Consider the following 23,983-nt stretch of genomic DNA (forward strand, 5'->3'; position numbering starts at 1 on the left):
TCAAAACATTTGCTTCCATCTAAATAGAAAGGCAAGAAGTAAACAAAAAATATGGTCTAAAAATAAATCAAACACCAAAGTCTTGAAATAATTACTTTACAAAAGAAATCCAGTACACAGCCAGGTTGTTGGCTTTAGTTAGTGAAGCTAGTCAGTTAACACGCTCTTTCTGGTCAGTTAAAAATGGATTACAAAAAGAATAACAGAAAATTGTTCTGCATTATGATCCCAGCTTTCCAAACACATCATATGCTGGTCTTTTCAGCAGGTAAATGACCTCAACAACCCTCTACTGAACCTAGATATTATTAAAATTGTCTTACCATGGTATGTGCCACAGAACTGTAGGAACGGTCCAGATATGGATCACTTCCAACGGTCCGCAGGCCTTTATCTGAACCACATGCCTTACACATTGCCGCATTCCCCATTATAAAGAGTGACCCAAACCTTTGCAAAAAATGGTGCAACACTTTACATCAATGTCTCGATCGTTTGTTAGTTTCCGCCCTTGCTCGGCCTTTTCCAGTGATAACCAACCACTGAACATCAAAACGCTCCTCGGAAGATTGATTCCAACTCACTCACATGCACTTAGCTTTATGGGTTTGCATTATCCTCGGTCTTCAGGTAGTACCCAGGAGCCTATTCAGTTATCAGCTTCAGAGCATCTATCCAGCTAATGTGAAATCCCCCAAACTTTCATGTCTTTCTCCTCAGGTCGCGAACATTGTCTCTTATGTGCTCTCTCTGATCCCTGCCCCACATCTTCTGTGAGAATCTGCGTCCCATATTGGCATAGACCCCTTGGCTCTTAACTCCAACACTTTTCCGGTCTTGTCTCTCTTCCCGCCTGGCTTCGTGACTGACAACTGCGGCCACAAATGTGTCTCCCATTGCTATATCAGTCCAAATAACCCATCACGGGCTGGGTTATTTTTAACCCCTCCAGGCACAGGCAGCTATGTGACAGAACAAGGCCCAACAAGGGGCAATCCTAATGGAGAAGAGTCAGCTGGGGAAGCTGTCTTTTTCCTCCTGAGGTCTAGGAATGTGCATCCAATGGGACAACTGAAGTCAAAAAGTCTTGACTGGAGGAAGAGGGTGTTATTTACAAAAACCCTTGTTTGTCATACCATAAATTATTGTCCTCAGAATGCAGTACATTTGCAAAAGTATGAAAATAGTGGAAGATCATATAAAATAGCTATTGAATTCAATAAAAGCTCTTGAAAAACACCACATGAATCCAATTCATCATCCATGAGGAATATATCCGCGTTTTAAAAGCTATAGCAATGCTTACAGTGAATTAGACAGAATGGCATCAGTGTCTGTGGGTCATCTCTGGTCCCGAGGCAGTCCGCATTGACCACACTATGATTCAGCATTAAGCTGACTTCCACTACAAACATATTGAACTGCCATTGACTGCCCTGATCAATGCCATGCACCCTATTAACCAAAATAATCTGGGTTTTACAGTTAATGGGGCAATAATGACAAGTGAGTTTAAACAGAAAAGAACAAATCGTAATAATGCTTTAAAACTAAACAGTGAACTCCATTAATGTGCATGTACAGCTGACTTTTTGAAGAATTTTAACTTGATTCAGTCAAGATCCAATTATTTTATTTAAAATAAATACTGCAAAATAATAATAATAATAATAATAATAATAATAATAATAATAATAATTCAAAAGTTTGGGCTGGAAAGATGTAAAAAAAAATTCAAACAAAACGATTTAATAAAAAAAACCCCACTAAAACAGTATATAGTATTATATATTTAAAATACTATTAAAATGTAAGTTAACTGATGCAGCAGAAATTTCTCAATTTTTTTATATTAATATCCAATTATTACCATTTACATGTAAATTACATTATACATGAAAATTTGACAAATGCAAATTGTTATTCTATATTAACATTCTTAGCTCCTTGTGTATCTCAGTTATAATAACCTGCTTATAAGACTGTTAGTTAGACACTGCCTGTCAAGTTATTGTAACTGATTAATCAATGACACCTAGATTGCCCCATGACCCTCCTCCACCCCCCACCAAAGACAGATAGCACAAAAGTTTAATCAAAAGCAACTATTTGGATGTAAATAACAACAGAGACTGTGTAAAAGTGCATACAAACAATGCCAGCAAGAATGCAAGCTGTTATCAAGGCCAAACTTTCAACAAAACATTCAGGGAACTTGGTCAATTCAGATGAAAGGTTATATACTGTATAGGCCATGGATATAGATGTTTGAAAATGTAACACTTCTCTTACCTGATAAAATGTATTTGGATGGTGCCCTGCATGGGAATTGCCCAATTGCCCACTTGGTTAATCTGCCCATGGCAGCAGGTCATCCAAGGTCAAACAGCTTAACACATTAGGTGAAGGTGATGTTTATTCTAATTATTTATAGATTACTTATAACTCTAATTATTTGAGTTTACTTTTGGCTGCATTTAAATATGATCAAAGGGAGTTATCATGCAAGGGGAATTTGGCTACAGAAAATACAATATTTTAACCCCATACAAATGAATGACATGACTCCAATAACATTTATACCAACAGTCAATAAAACGATCTGATCTCCCCATCACTACTTCTTTATTATGTTTCCTCAGGAAGACTTGTATTTTAAATTAAAAATAATTCAATGCCTGGCAGAGAACCATTAATTTGATGTAAAAGAAAAAAATCTTTAATACTGTACAACATTTTCAAAACTTGCATTTACAGATTGCCAGAACAAAACTGAAGCACATGAGTTATATCAAAAGGTTATGTCATCACATATGTAACCAATGAGATTTTGCACTCTAGAGACAAATCTGCATACAGGATGATCCTATTTCCTAATCCTCTTCCAGTATCTGTGCTCTTGAAACAGGTGCAGAACCGCTGATTACAGGTTATCATTTATCCCTGGAGCTCATCTCCAGCACAGAAATACTAAAATGCAGCCATTACAAAACTGCAAAAAAATAAATAAAAATAAATAAATAAATAAATAAATAAATAAAAATAATAATAATAAATAAATAAATAAATAAATAAATACAAAAATACATTATATAAAATAAAACAATAATAAAATAAAATAGTTATTTTTTTTTCTTTTTATAATTAGCCCTGGAGAACCCAAGAACCTTTTTCTTCTTTGGAAAATTATGAACTATGCATTAAATTACTGCTACAAGTTCACTGCACAGCAAAATCCCCAGTGTTAATTTAACACTCCCCAGTGTTAATTTAACACTCTGAGTGTGGACTCATATAAACACTGAAGCAGTGTTAAAAGTAACACTGAAGCAGAGTTGAAGTTAATGAGATAATTAAGAAGTTAATTGAGTTATGATTAAGCATTATTGAAGACACCTGCTGTTAACAAGCAGAATCACCAAACGAGAAAATCACAATTTGTGTGTCACCATTATAGTGTTCAGTGTTTGCTTTAGCTGGCTTTTGCTTGGCTTGTAACTTTTTTCTTTTAAAGTTTATTTGTCAAACCAAGAGCAAAAATCATCGTGTGTTGATGATTACGTTTTAATGTAATTGTTGTTTGACATGAGTCATTTACAGTCTTTTCTCAAAGTAAAACTTCCATTATTGATTGTCACAGCTTTGATTCCACAATGAAAAAGTCTGTATTTTCTATACATTTTGTAGGTATCTCTTGCAAGTGATTCAGATGATTTTTTATTAAAAAAAATTCATTTTAGGCACATACAGATAACAATAATCAGCGTATGAATCTCAACAACGGTGACAAACAACATATTCAGATAAACAGACCAACTCTGAACATCACAAAACTAGATACAAAAAATGAACATAAAAACAGCACAAATAAAATATAGTTAGAATAAAAAGTTAAAAAGACAGTTCAGCTCATAATTTATTCATGCCGCAATGCATGATGGGAGCCATGGATGAGTTTTTATTGGCTGCAACATGCTTTTTTGATGGTCACCGTTGTTGTGATGCTCACGCTGATTCCTGATGTCTGTGTGTCTAAATAAAAGATTTCTTAAAAACTATTAAAAACATGTCATACTGTGTCAGAAATACTGGGCTGCTTACTTTTCTTTTTCACTTAATTTATGTATGCACTATGCACTAAAGAAACCTAAACTCAGGCATTCAGTTCACTCTATAACAAATAGCTCAAACCACAATCAATGGCACACATGATTGCCTTTGCTGTGGTCTGTCTGTATGATATAATTCAGTCACCACAGCCACATAAAATCTAAAGATAATAACTGAAGGGTCAAGATCCAAACTAAAGCAAACATTGACCACTATAATGGTGATACACAAACTGTGATTTTCTCGTTTGGTGATTCTGCTTGTTAACATCAGGTGTCTTCAATAATGGTCAATCATAACTCAATTAACTTCTTAATTATCTCATTAACTTCAACTCTGCTTCAGTGTTACTTTTAACACTGCTTTAGTGTTTATATGAGTCCACACTCAAGAGTGTTAAATTAACACTGGGGATTTTGCTGTGTGAACACCAAAATATCCACTTTTTCAATTGTAACCCTTTATTCCCTAATTTAGGATTAGGGCCAAATTTGACCCATTGGGCTTTCATTTCAAAGAATCACAATAACAAACACGGTCAATGCAAACTATTTTAAATTTAGGAAAATAATCGGTCAACCACACAGCTACATTTAACAATGCTTTTTGTTTGTTTTTGTTTTTTTGCTATATTTGTTGCATGTTAGAACTGGATTTCAAATGTACAAACACTTTGTCCAATGGAAACAAGAACACAGGGCCAAAATCACGACTGAAAAAAACTAACAACATGGGTCTTTGCCTATCCAAAAATGTGTTCTGCTAGAGAAAGGAACACTAGATATTGTGGTAGTCTTTGAAACAACTTTTTTTTGTTGTTGATGCAGAGAGCATTTTTGCATTTTTCACAGTGCATTTCAGTTTTGAGGTCCTTGCACACAGCACATCGACTTTATTAGTCTGTGGCCCTGTACTACTAAGGTTACTTATTAAAATATATTATACAAATGAAATTATTTCAAGGCATTAGCCAAATACAGGACTGTCACCATTCTCCATCAAAGTCACTCAAAGAACCAAAGGGTCATTTTTGACCCGACATTTTTTTAACCCATACACCCAGAGGGTCATTTTTGACTCATTGTTTTTTGAACTAGCTCAGAGTCACTAATTTCACCAAAAAAAAAAAAAAACTTACTTCTAGGCATTCTGCAAGCTAATACTAAATAGATTAACAAAAAATACACAATTTTACCAACCGCTGGTTTGCTGAGAAGACGATTTTGTTTTGGTAGGTTTCCAGCTCAACAAAACAGCATGTGGTAAGCCATCTTGTTACTACCACTCTGGCACTTGTGAGTTCAATATTGATCCACTAGGTGTCTCTATGCAGGGGTCAGAAGTGGCACTCTGGGCTTTCGAAGCTAAATTTGACAATTTTTTTTTTGTTGGTTCATTTTGGGTGGCAGCAATTAACAGCGGCCAAATTTGACCCCGTGGGTTCTCCTTAGATTAAAAAAAAAAGTAATGGTTATGTTGTCTTACTAGGGTGTTGAATTCTAATATTTGTACGCATTAGAAAGAAATCATAGGTTAAATTAACTGCAGCAGAGCAGGACAATGTTTTACAAATCACCCATAATTTGACTGATATTGCTGTAATTTGTGACACCATCATCAAAATCCTCCGACCTCAATGAACCCTGTGTGCATGTGAATGCGACTGAGATAAACTCTCATCAAAGTTACTTTACATGTGCTAGTCTAACATTGAAAGCACAAAAAAATTAATTCAGATAAAATATGTAGAACAACAACTGGATTACTAGAGGCTACATTTCCACATAATGAAAGAAACTGACTATTTTAACTAGAATAAGGGCTGTCTGAAGATTTTGGCATTAAATGGTTGCAGAATTCTTTAAACAGACACATGTCACCCAATAAGTCAGTAGGTCAGCTGTATCTGAGCTGGCATGGATGAATTTGAGGTAAAAGTGCTGTTGTTAATGGTACCTTGCGTTTGCGCTCTGCTCTCTCTCTGTGTCTCTTGCGTCTCTCTCTTGCTTTGGCGAGAGCCTTTATCTCTGGAGGTTGTTCCAGTTCCCGTGCCTTTTTAAGATGTGCTGCTGCGTGTGCCATGATGCCAAACCACAGAAAATCACACACAGATACCTCTCTATCGCTTCAGATATGGAATAGTCCCATAAGGTTTTTCATATTAATGTAAAGTCCTCCCACAATTCACTCTCAATAACTCCCTCCTCAGTGTAAACAGTTTGTGTCTTTTTTACCCCCATCGAGTGTGACTCCTGTCCATTGGTTGGCTGAAGAGACAAAAGCCTCCCTCACTGAATCTGAATTTATATTGCCATGTGTGAACTGGGGACCAGAGAGAGAGGGAGAGACAGAGAGGGAGAGAGAGAGGAAGAGGGCCAACCTGCCTGTCCAGATGTGGAGGCATCCAGCTTATATTCCAGCTGCAGGATTGAATGTATGTATGTGTGTACTTCAAAAATGTGAGTGATAAGAGAAGAGACAAAATAAAACGAAGTGATAGTTTCGGAGAAAAACATGAAACTGTTAATACTTTGTGGCAAACACCAAGGACACCTGTGGCACATTGCGTGCAAACTGGAGCTGGGGAGGAGTTTAGGGAAGACCACAGTGGAGGCCGTCAGGAACACTGGGAATAAATCCACTGGGGCAATGGTAAGCCACATATACAAATCCACCAGGAGGAGAATGCTATGCTCTAACACACAGCTGCTGCAGTCATAGACCTGACCTTGTGGGGTGGTGTACTGTTGGAAATGCCCATGGCTGATAATAAGAGAGTTGCTGGGTCAATGCTGGTTCAAAAAGGCACTTAAACCTGCAGGATGCTCCAGTGAGATTGTACTATAAATCCTCTTGGATTTAAAGGTGTCTGTTAAATGACTACTGCAGATGCTATGGAGTAAGGAGTCTATAACTATTTCTTAGTAGGGATCACACTTAAGCTGTCTCTGAGTCGCAAAGAGTCAGCGCGGTCTGAAAATAACGATGTGTCTGTTTTAAGTTTAGAGCTTTTTTATTTACTTTTATTCAGCAAGGATGCATTCAATTGCTCAAAAGTGACAGTAGAGATTACAAAAGTGTTCTATTTCAAATAAATGCTGTTCTTTCTATCGAAGAAACCTGAAAGCTAAGTAACACAATTAGCACAATTGTTTTCAGCATTGATAACAACAATAAAGTGCATTTACATTATAATAATATTTAACAATATTACTGTTTTAACTTATTTTTGATCAAATAAATGCAGCCTTGGAAAGCATTAGAGAGTTCTTTCAAAAACATAAAAAAAATCTTACAGACACCATTTTTTTTTAACAGTTTTAAATATGTACACAAAATCCAACTCACACATACATAACCTATTTAAAATATTCAAATTCAAAATATGACCTAAATATACATTGTTAATATATTTACAAATGTTATATATAATACAGTATTATTAAATAGTGAAATATGGTATTAATCTTTTTAGATTTCATAAATTTAAAGTTCATGAATTTGTTTGTTTATTGTTGAATTTGCATGTGCAATTTTGTAAATATATTTGCAAATATTATGAGATCTGACAGGTTCACAAATACATTTTTGAAATCATGTCTTCTTTAGTCAGGTGAGGTATTTTCAATTTGATGTGGCTAGGTTTGACTTTCAGTCTTACTTTTCTCACTTACAAATTACTTACAAAAAACACTTACAAATGTCACTGTATTACCCACATAACCATACTCCTACATTTACCCTTCCCACAAAACCTTCTGCATTTTTTTTTTTATTATTTTTTTTTATGATTTATAAGCTGTTTTGGGGACCAAAAAAAAAATATCCTCACAAGGTCATAATTTACTGGTATCTCTCACTATTCTTGTGTGGACATTTGTACAGACTAAACGCTACCCTAAACTGCCAAAGATACATCCCTTTTGTCTCTGTCAAGATACTTCTACACCACCTTTTGGCCTACAAAAATAACTACACCTCAGCAAATTAAATATCAGGACACTGACACCTGGTGGTTAAACTGCACACTAGAAGAGGTCCAAACATCTTCCTCTGTGTGAGTCCTTGAAGCAAGAGTAAGACATACAAGACAAGCACTGAATCGAAGATCTCTGAAAATATAGTAAGAACAGCTGAAACCATTGACACCACTTTATTAGCTATAATAAAACATTGAAGATTTAAAACTTCCATGAATAGGGTACAAACGGTTTTCCCATCACTCTTCAATTGTAGCCTATATCCAACAATTAAAATAATAGAACATCATAATTTAGATATAATCTGTAGAATTAACATTATCTCACACAAATCATGCACTGTAAAACACACACACACACACACACACACACACACACACACACACACACACATATATATATATATATATATATATATATATATATATATATATATATATATATATATATATATATATATATATATATATATATATATACATACATACATTTAGCATTAATATATATTAATCAACCCATAATTGCATTACAAATTGCAATTAACCCTGATTTTAGGTATTAAACATGTCCTAAATTGTGGTAACAAGACTGCTTAAATTAAAATTCTGTAATGCAAGACCTGTTTACAACTTTGTTCATGGAAAGTGCCATGCCATCATTAAATATATATATATAATGTGAGTCAAAACTTTTTATTTGTATTTTTTTACAGATGGTGCTACATTACAGTAAGGTAATCTCATCTTTAACAAGCGCTGCATCTAATGTTATTTATTCACATGTAAAAGCAACTAACTAAACAACCTGTTCAGATGCAGAAAAAGAATCTATAGAACATTGATCCTTTATAACAACTGATAGTCTCCAGAGTAGAGCAAGAGCTCTGTAACCAAAACCAAGATACAGACTCATACTGTAAAAATCACAGCAAAGATGGACCATCAATCAAGTTCCTTCAACTGGCTTATTGGAGATTATACAGTCATCAGATCACAATTTCAGTGTTAAACGCACACCCTACTGAATCTAAATCAAACATTTTTCCCACAATGCTAGGGATTGTGATTGGTCGCCATGCAGGAAATTGCTATGCAGTTGTATTTGTGACTCCCTATGACCTCATGATGTAGCAGATAAAAGATCATGCTGTAAGCCTGCTGTAAATATGTTAAAAACACCACACCGCAAGAGAGATGTTTGAGATATGGTTCATTCGAGCTCAAAAAGTTCTTGTCATTCTGATAAATGGACAAGCAGAGGACAGGATCAATACAGTGGTAAACATGAGCAGATGTAGAGGCGCCAGGTCTCAAATGTCTGCGTGGAGAGAGCAATGCTCGCAGGGGAATACAAGTTATCATCGTCTCTACACTTACTGAACATCATTATTCAGGATGCTTATGTTTCACCCATCACAGCTGCTAAGGCTGGCAAATTGTGCTGCGTCAGGGGCTTGTGCTAAAAACAATAAGAGCTTTTAATATTTGTAAGTAAGTACTAAGTAGCAATTTCACAGATGATTTTCATCCAAAGTGAATGAAAAATAAAATTTCATAGAAGAACCTTTTTTTGTTTTCCCAAATTAACCCTTCAGTGAAAATAACTTGCAATGGAAAGCTTCCATGAATGTTCATCTTCATGTCCATCTTTTTGACTGGACCACACTGGATGTAACTTTGTAGAAAACATATCTTTGATGACGATTCAAATCTCAAATATAAGAGAAGTTTCCGGGTGTATATTGTGTGTAAATGTACAGTATACAGTCATAGCTGAGTCTGCACTTTCCACTCACATCATCTAAAAGCTATTCAGTCTTGAAGCTCTTACAGTGTTTGTTATTAAGGCATTAGTCAACACATCGATCTTTCATAAAAGCTCACTCACGGTCAACACTCAATCCTGTTTCTCTGCACAAAACCATGACTCTAATGCACTAGGATGTAGAAGCAGGAATGCAGCAATATTTAAATATTTGGCTGATGCAATAGACATTAGTTATTAAGGTATGGCCGATAACAATCTAATGTCTGCTATTTTAAAGAAGAAAAAAAACCTATTTACACTAAAACTCCAATATACATGGTGCAGGATAAATCAAAACATTAGCTGTTAATTTAATTGTTAATTTAAAAAGATTACTATTTCAAATAAATGCTATCAAATATGCTTTTCATTTTTTCGATAATAAAATTCATGATTCATGATTCATAAAAAACAGTATACAAGAATGCAGTTGTGATGCTGAAAACTCAGCTTTGCCATCACGAGAATAAAGTACATTTTAAAATATGATAAAATAGAAAATAGTTATTTTAAATTGTAATAATATTTCACAATATTACTATTTTTACTGTATTTTTTTTATCAAATAATAGGTGAACATAAGAGACTTATTTTAAAAACATAAATAAATAAAAATCTCACAGACCCAAACTTTTGAACTGTAGTGTGTAGTAGACCAATAAAGAGTAAACTGTTTAATACATTACTCTGAAAATCAGCAAAAATAAACATTATACTACAGTATTTATATGATCATATATTATATTTAATACCTTAATATTATCTGCTTTCAACAAAACGAATAAAAGTTTAACAAAACCATTTATACTGGCTAATGCAAATATGGTCACAAATAGGCCTTACACCCCAATTTAAAAGCATGGTGTAAACAAATAAAAATTTCTCAATAAAGACTGACACACACACACGCACAGCTGTTTACAAACACCTGGCACAGTGTCAAACCTTAGTGAGCTACCTGCCAGCATTTTTGGCATCATTTAGCCTCAATCCCAATGTCTGAAACTGTAGCCAACAAATGATGCTGCCTCCAAAAACATCTATTTTGGTAAAAAAGCAGAGACAGCAACTCTTACACAAATAACCTTTGTGCATGATGCAATCCCACAATGCTTTATAACAAGCTCAGCCTCTCAATGTAATTCAGTAGAGTCCTTTTAGCAGCCTAAAAGTTAACAGGAAATTATTTTCTACAAATATTACCACAATAAGGTGTGCTACTGACAAATGTGCGGAGAAAGAAAGAGGACAGTCGCTGAGAAAGATCGAGAGAAAGTTGCATAAACGGCGAGAGATGAAGGAAGGAGTGTCATCACAGAAACAAGAGATTGAGAAAGACAAATGAAGATGCACTCCAGACAACACCCTTGCAAAATTCACTTTGCTCAAAACAACACTATGCTCTTCAAGTACATGTAATTTGAACATACAATATCTGTCCTATCACTGACATATTTGTTGTCTTTTTTGGCATTACCACACTTTTTGAGCAAGCAGGAACAGTGACATTAAAAAAATAAATATAATTTAATTCAAAATAATAATAGTTAAATATTTGGTTCATATGTGTGCATGTGTAAAAATGTTAAAATAATTATATTATATAGATAAATATGTATCATTATTTTCATCAGTTTTCTTATTAATATAGGCCATTTTGATGCTTGCACCTACATACCAAAATAAAGGAACTACATTCTCCTGCATCTTTTCATCCTGCTGTATGATATGACTTTGATATCTACACCAACAGCACACAGAACATGATGATGAATCCATTCACTCACTGCTTTAGAGTCTGAATCATCTTAAATGATCTCAGAGTGCCTGCAAGAAAAGAAAACACATTTAAAAAATCTAATTTAAAGTAAGCCTGGTGACTCTGAATCCAGAAGCTTCTTATTCTTAGCCCAGCTCATTTGATTCTGCATGTACTCTGGAGAAAAGGAAGGACACATGCAATGAAAATGAATGCAACTAGAAGATATCTGAATGCACTTTTAATTCGATTTGAAGTTACTAGTTCCCAGTTAGGGGCTCTGTCTCATTCGCTTTGCTGGTCCAGATTTAGTTTAGGCTATTTCTTTCGAATCAGGTGTTTCTTGGGCAAAGTGGACTTGACTTGCATGCCTGTTTCTTACAGCAGCACCACATTTTTTTTTTTTTGCATTCCAGTGATGCATAAAGGACATTCATTAAGGACATTCAGATTTTGGGGAAGTTGTGGCCTAGTGGTTAGAGAGTTTGACTCCTAACCCTAGGGTTGTGGGTTCGAATCTCGGGTCGGCAATACCACGACTTAGGTGCTCTTGAGCAAGGCATCGAATCCCCAACTGCTCCCCGGGCGCTGCAGCATAAATGGCTGCCCACTGCTCCGGGTGTGTGTTCGCTGCTCTGTGCGTGTGCACTTTGGATGGGTTAAATGCAGAGCACAAATTCTGAGTATAGGTCACAATACTTGGCTGAATGCCACGTCACTTTCACTTTCTTTTCAAATGTTTGGGGTCTGTAAGATTTATTTAATGTTTTTGAAAGAGATTTTAATTACATTTGATTTTAATTACAGCATTTGTATATTCCATTTTAAAGATGTAAGGAAACAAATCTCAATTTTCTATACATCAGGTATTAAGATTTTAAATGACTGAATTTTCAAGATGTATCGAGCTGTTATAATGTGATTTGGATGCAGAGGAAATGTTCTGCTAAAGCATCAGATCTATTGTGTAGTGGAAAGAGCCACTCCCTAAAACAACTGATCAATAATTAATCATGTGACTTCAACATCATGTGACATGCTTTACCAACTTAATTCTGCCTGATAATGAGAAAATAATAATTCAGCATCACTGAAAGATGTACCTGAGAGGTAAAATGAAAAGTGAAGGTGAGTACTGAAGGACTGAGAAAAAGAGACTGAGAAGGAAAGAGAAAGAGAGAAGGATGGATCAATAAAAGTATGCAGACAGCAGACGGGACAGCAATCACATCAGAGCATCAGGAAGCCTCCGTAAACACACTCTACTCAATTAGCTCTCTGGGAAGGGCAGGCTATTGTGTGATGAGCCATTCTGTCTGCCCTCTCCTTACAGATGCTTTCAAGTAGCACACAGCACAGGACATTACTTTGGCAGACACATAATTCTTGGGACGCTTTCCATCTGTTAGGGTGTGTGAGGTGAGCTGAACCATATTTGGCTTTATATGTGCACAGTGTATTTCCATCACTTTTACACACACACACTGACCTTAAGACTAAAGCATCATGTCTGTTGGTTCTTCCATCCGGCCAAGGATTTAGAAACCATTTGAAATTTCTACTAAGAGACAACCATTACTTCTCAAGGACCAGTGCCTTAATGCATCCACCACATCTTTCAAATTGTTCCTAATCCATCCACCCATCTGTTTTTCTTTCGTCCTCAAGCCGTCATCGATCCATTCTCAATTCTTGCGGGAAGTCCTGATTGGGGTTTCATAAATATTTTAAAGCATGAGATGCATTTCCATGTAACTCTTACCCCTCACCCTTAAAAAAAAATCATGTGGATAAAGACAAGGCACTACAGGCAAAGCTTTTTTTTTCAGCACTAGTTAATTTTGATCTATTTTGCTCTTGCTCTTTTTTTCTAATTAGGTTTTTTTTTTTATTATGCACTGAGACATGAATCTCCACATTCATGCACCATATATAATTCATTTGATTTATGTTACTTTTTCTGGCTTTTGACAGTATTTTCTGATTTATGGAGTAATAAAAAGACATGCTCAAAATCCCCACAATAAAAACCTTTAATTCTAATATGCCAACAAAATGAAAAACATTTCTTTTCTGGAAATGCGTTGAAATTAGTGGATATGTCTCCCTTGCATATTTAAAATAGCATATCAATAAACCTGTAATACAACAGAAATACTTTGGTAAAATTTGGTTAAGCAGCTGGGTAAGTGTGGTGATATCTATTAGTTACATTTTTATAATAAAAATACCAGCTCATGTTTTGACATTTTTCAGTACATAGCATTACTGTAACTCGGGAGCTGATGAGGGGTGAGACGTGCGGATCCATATGCAAGCTTTTATTGGACAGAGACATGGTCATAACAGGCAGGGGTCAAACCCTGTGCACATATCCTATATATTATTTATAAGGAAATAAATAAAATTATTATAAAAACACTTTTGGGTAGGGGGGTGTTTATTTTGGTGAATTCAAATATCAGCAGTTTCTCAGAAATCGCTCGGTGCGCCTTAAAGGACTTAAATCATAAATGAAATGAAATCATAATGTGGGCAATGATGATAATGGATGTTCACAGATTTAAGTTTTGTGAAGACAGTGCTGGACAGGGAGGTTGCTATAGAAACAGTCCTCAGAGGGCAAGCCAGGCATGGCACCCACTACCCACAATGCAACAGCATGCAGATTTGTAATGCAATAAAAACCTTCTGCTCCATTACAGTCTCCTTCCTGTACATTATCATACTTCCCACACAAGGAGAAGAGAAAGAAAGACTGAGTGAGTGAATTGTGGACAAATAGATGACAAGAAAGAAATGATGACCTGAAATGGCAGGCCATTGTAACATTGCATAGCACCTGTCCAGATAGCTTTGGTTATAAAAGGAATCATAATTATTAAGTATAATACATGTATTCACACAGGAAACAGCAGAATGTTGGCAACTTGGTGATATATTAATGAGAAAACTTCAAAAATATTAAGCCAAACTGATAATTATACTCTGTAAAAAAAGACTATTAGTTACTTTGGATGAGAAATTGAAGGGGCTGCAGAGTTATAGAGCATCTATTAGCCTCAATCTAATGCAGTATGAGTGATTGAAAAGGGTGGAGTCCTTTCAACACCAGACACGCATTAATATTCTTCAGTTAATACAAGAAATTCTAATTCCTCTTGGATCTAATCTTTAAACAGTTTTCAAATAAATTTTACAATAATACATACTGCTAATATTTCATGTTATTAGACCACCCACAGAATGGTCAGTGACCACCTGATGCATATTACACACAGAAACAAAAACACCATTCTTTGCTGGTTTCATTTTAATTGTAATTTTTTTTTTTTATATATATATCAACATAAACTAAAAGAAAACGAGAAATCTTGCCTATATTTAGTTAACTACAACCCTGCAACAGGAACACTTTTGAGGAATTTCTCCAAATTTGATTACACAGTGCCATGTAAACTTATTTTTTGAGCGAACATTCTGTTTACAAAGTCTCCACAGCCTTCACTCTTTTTTTCTGAAAAGCCATTTGAAAATTGACATTGCATTGCAATTACTTTAATATATATTTTCTATATAATTGGTATCAACCATTTCGGATAAACTTGCCCCTGAACAGCACAGAAAAACAACTGAACTGTGGCCAGTCCCTTAACATTTCAAAAAGCCTATCAGGGAATTCTTAAAGTAATTGATTTTGAATAATTGATTTAAACATTTAAATTGATTTTAAACCTTTAAAGACAGACCTGTAAGGTTGTTAATTGATGATTCATTGTTGAACCCATAGCCTGCATAAACAGTAGAATTACTATTGAAAAAAATACATTGACAATGATGCTAAAAATCTCCACCAATCAAAGAATCAAAGGAACTTTCTAGCACCTGCCTACTCCCATGAAACAGCAAACCTTTCCTCTCTATACCTCCATTCATCCCTCTCAAGAAGTTAGTGCACAGAATTTGTAGTTTAATCGAATTAGACTATGCAATATTACTTCCTAAATTGACTGCTGTAATTACATCCATACAAAAATTGCACTGCATTTATAATATGAATTGGCTCAGTTGTTAGACTTGAAACAACAACGAGTGTTGTTTTAGTCAGTGAACAAAGATTTTAGGAGTGCCAGTATATGGTATTCATGCAATAAAATGACGCCTGTTTATACGCCTGCAGTGCTTGGTCCATTACTGGAATCTAATTTCCCAGAGAAACCAAGACAGCACTCTCTCATACGATAACTCAGGACCCAATAGGAAACTGCATTAGTGTATTTTGACAGGAAATAGCTTTAGAAAAGAGTTCTGCCCAGTCTTTCAGCATATGAGGTAACATGATATTTTTTTATTTAAGCTGCTCATATACAGTTTAATCTATAACGTGTTTTTCCTGTCCTTTGCCGATTCTAGTTAAATTATATATTTTTAATAATTATTGTCATTAACACTTTACATTTGACTGCTTTTATTTTGATAAGTGCATTAAAGTTGATGCATACATTATTTGAAAATTCATTCTTATTTTGTGGAAAAAAATTTAATATTAGGCCTTTTTTGCAATTAAGCATTTTTTTTTTCTTAAGATGAAGATCTGTGTAATATGGAGGCTCATTCCCAAGGAATAAAAAAAAGGTATCCAACAATTCTGAGTTTATTTCAGAGAAAAAAGTCTGAATTGTAGGATATAATCTCAGAATTGATACAAGAGCTATGCAAAGCATTATCAGGGCTGAACATTTTAATTCATACCAGCTAAACCTGACAAGAGCACTTGGCACAGAGTGCAGTCATGATGCAGTGAGAAGACTGATTTAGGATACATCAGAATGGAGATATGAAAGGCGAATTTAGACCTAGAGTAGTTCAACAGACCATGAAGAAAAACCCAAGAGGCACTAAGCCTTGACAGCTCTAAAAGTTAAATAATAAAGAAAATAGGGTGGAAAATATCTTTTGGAAAGCTCAGAGCAACAAATCACACAGGCTACAGCTTTGAATGACACAGAAGGGCATCTATGCATCCATGCAGACAAGCTAATGCCCTACATGACTCAGCCAGTCCATCACTTATTTATGGCTGGTTTTTATTGATGAACTGGCTTATGAGATTGTAAATAAGCAGACGGGCAGGGTGAGTGAGGCTAAGCTTGTTATTGTAGGGCTCTTAAGAGGGTGTGATAGAATTATTATTATTTTTATTTTTTTTTGTATTTATTTAACAAGCTCTGCAGGGTCATCAGGTGTGATTTCATGCATAAAACATCACAGTTGATAAACTGAATCTCATGCGTGATACTTGGAAAACATTTCAGAATGGCACCTAAGGATCAAAACAGTTCAGCTTTAACTGTGCAGTTTGTCAGGTGTAAAAACCTCACTGGCAGTCAACACGCACGGTCACTACAGCATCACGTAGAGGCTGGACCAAGACGAAAAGAGACTGCAGTATATACATGGGAAAACTATGTAAAAACTGCTAAATCCTTTCAGCCCACCATAAACCAAATACATAGCGGAAGTTTGAGAAGTATGAATTTTAAATGTATGGTTAAAATTAACATTATAAATAAAATAAAACATTTTGCAAGTAAAATAATAATATATATATATATATATATATATATATATATATATAAATCATCTTATTAACTACATTACAGTGAAACAAAAAGTTATTGTATAATATAATAAATATGAATACTGGCTATAGTTTATGGATAGGCTTGTTATGATAAACTTTGGTTGTTAGTAATTTTTTTTTTTACAGCAATTCAGTTTTTACAACTACAACTAAAATAACATTTCCGTAAATCTATCAGAATTCTCAGAGATAGATAGATAGATAGATAGATAGATAGATAGATAGATAGATAGATAGATAGATAGATAGATAGATAGATAGATCTGCCTCAACGTGTTCATGTGTTTACAGAAACAACGCTGCTACGATTAAATGAAACAGGCTACATCGCGATACTGATGGCTTGGACAGATTCGGTAACCAGGACAACGCCTCATCCTCCGCATCATGGACCACAACACCGCGAAACACGGGTGTCACGCTCGCCCACACACACTGAACATCAGAAAGCGGAATGCTTCGTTCAGTTTGCACACTCACACACACTGACCTGGCGGATGCGGTTCTGGTGGGGTGGAGAGCTTCCATCGGGCGAGGTATTGTTGGATGAGGCCATCCTCACGTCTCGGATGGAGCCGCCCCTGCTCTGACTTTCTGCCGAGCTTTTCGACATTGATGCTCAGCGCGTGATGATGTCCACGACACGGAATCTGGCAGTCCCGATACTGGTGTTGTCGAGACCCGGCCTCAGATGACAAGACTGAAGCTCTGACACATGTTGTGGTTGTATTCGGGAGTGGGAGACAGACGCACGTCCTGTGGCGTGACGGTGCGGTGCGGGTCTCACGCCCGGTGTCCTGCGGCACTACTGCTGCTCACATGCACAGGATCGGATGTGCGGTGCTGAAACACTGACCGAGATGGAGAATGAATGAGGCTTACTAACGATAAGTCAGAGATAAATATAGGATGGTGTAAGAAAGTCGCAATATGCGCGGTGTTCTCATCGCTGTGTTTAGTAGCCGCCTCCTGTGCTCTCTCTCTCTCTCTCTCTCTCTCCCCTCCTCCATAAGCCAAATCTCCACTTAGAGGCACACATGACGAGGCAAAATCAAAATCGATTAAATAGCTTGGATTTTTGAATATATAGTAAACCCAAAGTTAAATCACAACTAAAATATTGTTTTTTATGAATGCATTTGGTAGGAAATTATCAAACCAAGTTATGTTTTTTTTTTTTTTTTGCTAGATTTTATCTGAGCGTTAACTAAACAGCTCCTTTATTCCTATTTAATAGCAGTTTTTCATTGTGACAACTTACCCCAAATAGCAAGTTGCCATAAAACATTGTTAAATTAATCATAAACATATAAAGTATCCCTGAAAGAGCTTTCCAGCCAAATAGACTAAAAATTGATTTACAAAATAGAAATTTTGACCGGAATAAATGAACAATTATAGCCTCAGCATCTCCTATGTGTATTATCTATCTATCTATCTGAGTATGATGTCAATGTATTGACTTTCTTGGCATTACAAAAAGTCCCAAATTATTATTTTTTTTTTTTCCATCTGAATATTCTGTTGTGGTACTCTGAGATGTGCCTCATAGTGAAAGTAAAATAGGCAGCAAAAGACAACATATAGAGTTAAAAGGATAGTTCACATTCAGTTGCTGGTCCCCATCGACTTCCATACTATGGAGAAGAGAAGGGGGAAAAACAGTATGCAAGTCAACGGGAACCAGCAACTGAAGGTGAAGTGTGAAAAAGTTTTTTTAGGCCACAAACTGACATTTTTGGAAAATTTGCTGTGTAAGAACAATTATAGCAACTGGATGTATTATGGTTATGATCACTTTCATTTTTCAAACACCACAAACAATAAAAATATACACTTTATTAAACATCTACTTTGGAACAGTACTGGACAACAATAACAAAATGATCATAATGATGAATAAAGACACTAATAAATTGACACTGAAAACTCATTTTCTAACTTAAGCTTTCTCAGTACAGATTATTTAAGGTACCATTTCAACAAGAATCATCACTTTTGCTTTTTATAGTGGTTCTGCTTACACAGAAATAAACTTGAACTGATCTGAAACCACAGCTAAGTTGTTGATCAGCACTCAGGAGTCACTATCTAAATAAACTGGCAAATTGAAGGACCATTTGCTTTCAAGTAACTGGGTTAAGCAAATATTTGAATGGCAATGCAGAAAGCACAACTGTAAATAATATATGTAACATACTGAACCCTCAGCAGCCGTAACTCATTTTTCTATGGACAGACAGTGTAAATGAAAGAGATTCAGGTTTGGAAAGGCACAGTATTGCTTGAAAATGTTGATTCTCAGGATGAAGAAATCTCAATTTGATTTCACTTTTAATGTATGACTAAGCAGTTTTTATAAAAAGCATGTGTTTCCATTCATTTTAATTGCAGTAATCAATTAAAGGGAAATGCTTACATTTAATTATCCAATACAACTTTTAGAAATGCAAGGGTCATTTAGGTTTAAGAAACAAACCTTTCCTGGGCTTTGAAGCATTTTCAATGAACCAGCAGCACCTAACAGCATAATTTAGTGCAGTATAATCGGTTTCTGACCCCACTAAACAACATTTACAGGAAGTCATTCTGAATAGCTTATCATTCACTCAATATACATCAGACAGTAGCGAGTTGGTCCAGGTTGTCCTGGGAACGGCTGGCGAGGTGCGCCTCTAGTATCTCTCCAAACAGGTCTCTCTTCAACAGATTGTATGCCATTGGCAGCAGCTGACGTACCACTTTATAGAAATACTACCAAAAGAAAAAAGAAAAGAAAATAGGCAATGGGCAGTTGTCTGGGAGAACTCTGTATCATAAGAAACCTGTCAGAAATGGCTATTAAAGTGCAAGGACACACTCTTTGGAAGACAGCCTTGGATGGCAAGCAGAAAGCTATTAAAGGTAACAGCTATGGAGGCATTATAAAATGTTCTAAGTCTCTCTGGACATAAACAAGGCATAATGCAAAAACGTAAAAAGTACAGCAACTGTATGGAAATCTGTATACACATAATACACATTCTGGTTGAAATGCTCGTCTTGGCAAGATATTAATATAAGCAGTTGGTTATATCATCAGTCAATGCACAGACGGGAAAAATCTTCTATTTCTGTGCATTATGTCATGCAATGTAAATCTAGTCTAAAAGACCCGCTGAGGTATAATGACCTCTTTAAAATAAACAAAAACAACTTATACAAAATATCTACCATAAACATGGTAGGGTCAGGTCAAGGTTATTTAAGGTTATTTTATTACAATCTTTTATTTCTATTAGTATTAAATTCACTTAAGCTATTTCTATTTAACTGAAAAATGTAATTGTTATTTTTGATTATTAATTTGCATTAATATATACCTTTTTAAATAGATAAATAAAACATTTAAAAAGTGTGTTCAATAGTAAATTGTAAATTAGTTGTTCCTGTGGTAGAGACTAAACTTTTGGCATCCAGATACTTAATGCAAAGACAACTGCAAAATAAATGTAAATATAAAGGAGCATAAATATACATATTTGTAAGTATTTAGGTTTGAACATCTGTTGTAGTGTTGGTTGTACAGTATGTGTGTGTGTGTGTTGATCTTACATGTGAGCCATAACAGAACAGATCAATCCCAAGCTCATAGCCCATGCCATAATCACATTCATCATTGGCGAACTGAACAAAGGTGATCATTTCCTGAATAGGCGCGAAAGCTTTCATCCTCTCCTCATCATCTTTGGCCTCTACAATTGTTTTGCAAATCTTCTTCAGACTTGCTACAGGTAAACAAAATGAAGAAGGAAAAATTAAATGTAAATCAAAGTCTTCTTTCTGATTCATCTCCCATTACAAAGTTTAATATGGATGATGCAAAATGCAAAGCAATATCAGCATTTTCACAAAATCGCCAGTGTAAATTAACATTTAAATAAGGGTTGTCAGGACATGCATTTTTTTTTAATTACATGTGCTGATTAATAATTTGCATATAATTTACCCCCAAAAAGATAATTTAAAGTCATTGTGTTAGATGAGAAAATCATTAAATAGACATTACAAAAAGTAGCTTTAGAAAGAAATATTTTGATTCAACACTGCATAATTAAATCATTTTACTGGGTAGTTTTTTTCCATAATCAATAGCATCAAAGTAACATAACATTAAATCGACAGCATTAAAAGGAAACACAAGCTAAAACAGTTGTGTGAGATTTTCAGGCTTACCATCCGTTTCTGGCAATTCTCTATATCCAACATCATTTTTATCCACTGGAACCACAATTCCCGCTCCATGAAATGTCTTTGTGACCACCTGCAGAAAAAAAGATAAATAAATAAAAATCACTGGAAATTAATTTTATTAACTGCTGACATTAAACTTTACAGTGATAAAGGGGTGTTTCTGTCAAACCGTCTTGCATCACATTACAAAACACACCTTTCTTTCTCTTTGTCTCAATGCTTTAGTTTTCTGTTCCAGAGGCAAATTTAACCTCTCAGCCTCTCGCTTCAAATCTTCTTCTAACCAGTCCAAATCTGCTTCATTTTTCTGTTGTCCCCTCTCCTTCTTTTTCTTCTGTAAAAACAGCCTAGTGTGGCAGGAGAGAGAGAGAGTAACATTATGCAAAGAGAAAAAAAGAATATATATAAACTACACCACATTTTGATAATTATTTTCAAATTTTAATTTAATAAATTCATAAATCATCACACCAAAGGACCATTTATAAATTAGACTAATGATGGCTACAAGTGTTAAAAATGGGGGGAAAGAAATGTGAAATATGAGTATACTTTGAAAACGTTGAGGACGCGGCTGTGCATGAGACGGAAGGGAACACGGAATGTGAAGTATACCCGGACCTTTAGTGGTCAGCTGCTGCAGAGCGTGCCAAAATCAAAATTACTGATGAGATGAAGATGAAAATATCTAGTGGAAAATGATATGTCATCGTCCATCGCAATGTTTCACTGTAGACATCATCTGATGCCAGTTTGGTAGACATCGCCCAAAACAGCAACCAGCTAAAGCATCTATACCTATTTTAATTTATACTTGTATTATTTACTGAAGACACTCACAGAACAGCTGCAAAGATGGTGTCCCCCATCTGTGTGATGGTACAGCCCATCTTGGCTTCATTCTCCCCAATGAACACAGGCAAAGCATCAGGTGAATCTCTGAACAGGGACACATATACAGTGAGAAAATCAAACTGAAACACCTTTTATGTGTCAAAAATAGCTACTGCAATAACCCTTGCAACTTTTTTTTTTTTATCCAATTAAAAAATTAATGTATTTTACAGGTAAACAGTCACCTGAAGTAGCCCATGTGGTGCTGGGTGTCAACATTGCCCTGTATGATGGTCTGGAACTCTGGGGGATCATAGAAATAACGCCAATGTAGGTGAAAGTTGGGTTGAGAGGAAGATGAGTTTTTGTGATTTTTGGACAGGATATCAAACGGGCCAACTAGCCGAAGCCCAAGTGTTTCCTTTAGGGCATCTGTAAAGCACAGAAAAACCAGTGTAACCAGTGTATTTGATTTAAAATACTTATATGTTGAAAATTATTATGATAATAGTGAAAAATAAATAATTAAAAAAAAAGTGAATAGTGCTGGTATGGATATGGAACCCTCAATATAAGACAGATACCTTGAGGACAGTCAGCACTAAGACCCTTGCAAAATTCCCAAAACTGGAAAAAATCATCAGGCATGCGTAGCTTGTACAATCGTTCCACTTCTTCTCGCATTTCAGCTGTCTTCTCATCCCTCTGGCCTTCTTTTGCTTTTTTCACCTCCCCGTTTGGTGTTTCTGTCTGGAACAGGCAATAATAAGTTTGAAGAAGTTACACAGGAAGAAATAATTTTTTAAGTGATAAAAAATAAACAAACAGAAACCAGTTTTTTCACGTTAGCAGCAAATAGACTGAAATAATTTTTCTCTTGATTAAATTGCCTTTATAATTTGTAAAACTTATTAAAGGATGATGGGTTTGTTTTTCACCCACAGCATTAACTGTTTTAGACTTAAACTAAATGATTGTAATAAGGAACACTTCAGTCTTGTAAAGAAACCAGTTATGTACAGTTATGCTGAAATAGGAAATAGGTGTGCAAGTCAGATTAATATTTGTAATGGTCACAAATATATGTAATGTCTAGCTAATGTCAGATGAAGCTTTTGCACCTGATCCAATGTTCTGATACTGACACAACATTTTGGGTAAAACACTGCAGCTAAAGAATACTGAAGTCACGAAAAGACATTTACATGATGATTATTGACATAATATTAAAAGCACGGATTACGCAGGTTGAATGTACAAACAAAACAACCGAAGTGTAACGTTAGTGGATGATGTTAAAGGCATATGAGCCAAAGTCATTCACAAAACGAGCAGCACATCACCTCTCAGTAAATACTCAACGTAATAGGTTAACTGACAACTTTACTGTGGCTGGCCACGAATTGATGAGGGTTTTAAGATGTACCTGCGGCGTAGATCTGGGTTTTCTTTTCCCGCGCCCCGCCATGCCTACTGATTTTTCCCGCATTCCCTACGTAAAGCAGCGGCCACAGTAGAAAACTTCTGAACATCCGGTAGCGATTTCAGAATAAAAGTTGTGATTTGCTATTATTATTATTATTATTATTATTATTATTATTATTATTATTATTATTA

At 35.3% G+C, this 23,983-nt stretch overlaps 2 protein-coding genes across 3 annotated transcripts in view; both read right to left on the minus strand.

Moving 5' to 3' along the window:
* The window catches only part of LOC127973324 (ankyrin-2-like), a 56,498-nt gene extending 38,217 nt beyond the window's left edge, over positions 1-18,281 (minus strand). The window contains exon 1 of one of the 2 annotated variants that reach the window (XM_052577361.1): positions 17,790-18,281. In XM_052577361.1, coding sequence (XP_052433321.1) covers positions 17,790-17,912 — 123 coding nt within the window. In that variant the 5' untranslated portion in view covers positions 17,913-18,281. The remainder of the gene's footprint in view (positions 1-17,789) is intronic. The other variant, XM_052577371.1, reaches the window with a different exon arrangement.
* An 842-nt stretch (positions 18,282-19,123) lies between these two features.
* On the minus strand, positions 19,124-23,915 carry LOC127973580 (histone PARylation factor 1). Its single transcript, XM_052577384.1, has 8 exons — positions 23,793-23,915; positions 22,951-23,116; positions 22,612-22,798; positions 22,373-22,471; positions 21,729-21,879; positions 21,515-21,602; positions 20,894-21,066; positions 19,124-20,053 (listed from the first exon to the last, which is right to left on the minus strand). Exons 1-8 carry the CDS (start codon positions 23,853-23,855, stop codon positions 19,919-19,921), a joined length of 1,062 nt encoding a protein of 353 aa, XP_052433344.1. The 5' UTR covers positions 23,856-23,915; the 3' UTR covers positions 19,124-19,918.
* Between the last annotated feature and the right edge of the window lie 68 nt (positions 23,916-23,983).

This window comes from Carassius gibelio, chromosome A1 (genome assembly GCF_023724105.1).
Source record: "Carassius gibelio isolate Cgi1373 ecotype wild population from Czech Republic chromosome A1, carGib1.2-hapl.c, whole genome shotgun sequence".
NCBI classification, from domain to species: domain Eukaryota; kingdom Metazoa; phylum Chordata; class Actinopteri; order Cypriniformes; family Cyprinidae; genus Carassius; species Carassius gibelio.

What these genes read in the sequence shown, in the direction of transcription:
- LOC127973580 (XM_052577384.1), bottom strand. Translation starts at nt 23,855, where the DNA reads ATGCGGGAAAAATCAGTAGGCATGGCGGGGCGCGGGAAAAGAAAACCC. An exon ending in ACCATCTTTGCAGCTGTTCT is followed by an intron (nt 21,880 to 22,372) that starts GTGAGTGTCTTC and finishes CTGCCACACTAG; the next exon opens with GCTGTTTTTACAGAAGAAAA. An exon ending in TGAGACAAAGAGAAAGAAAG is followed by an intron (nt 21,603 to 21,728) that starts GTGTGTTTTGTA and finishes TTTTTTCTGCAG; the next exon opens with GTGGTCACAAAGACATTTCA.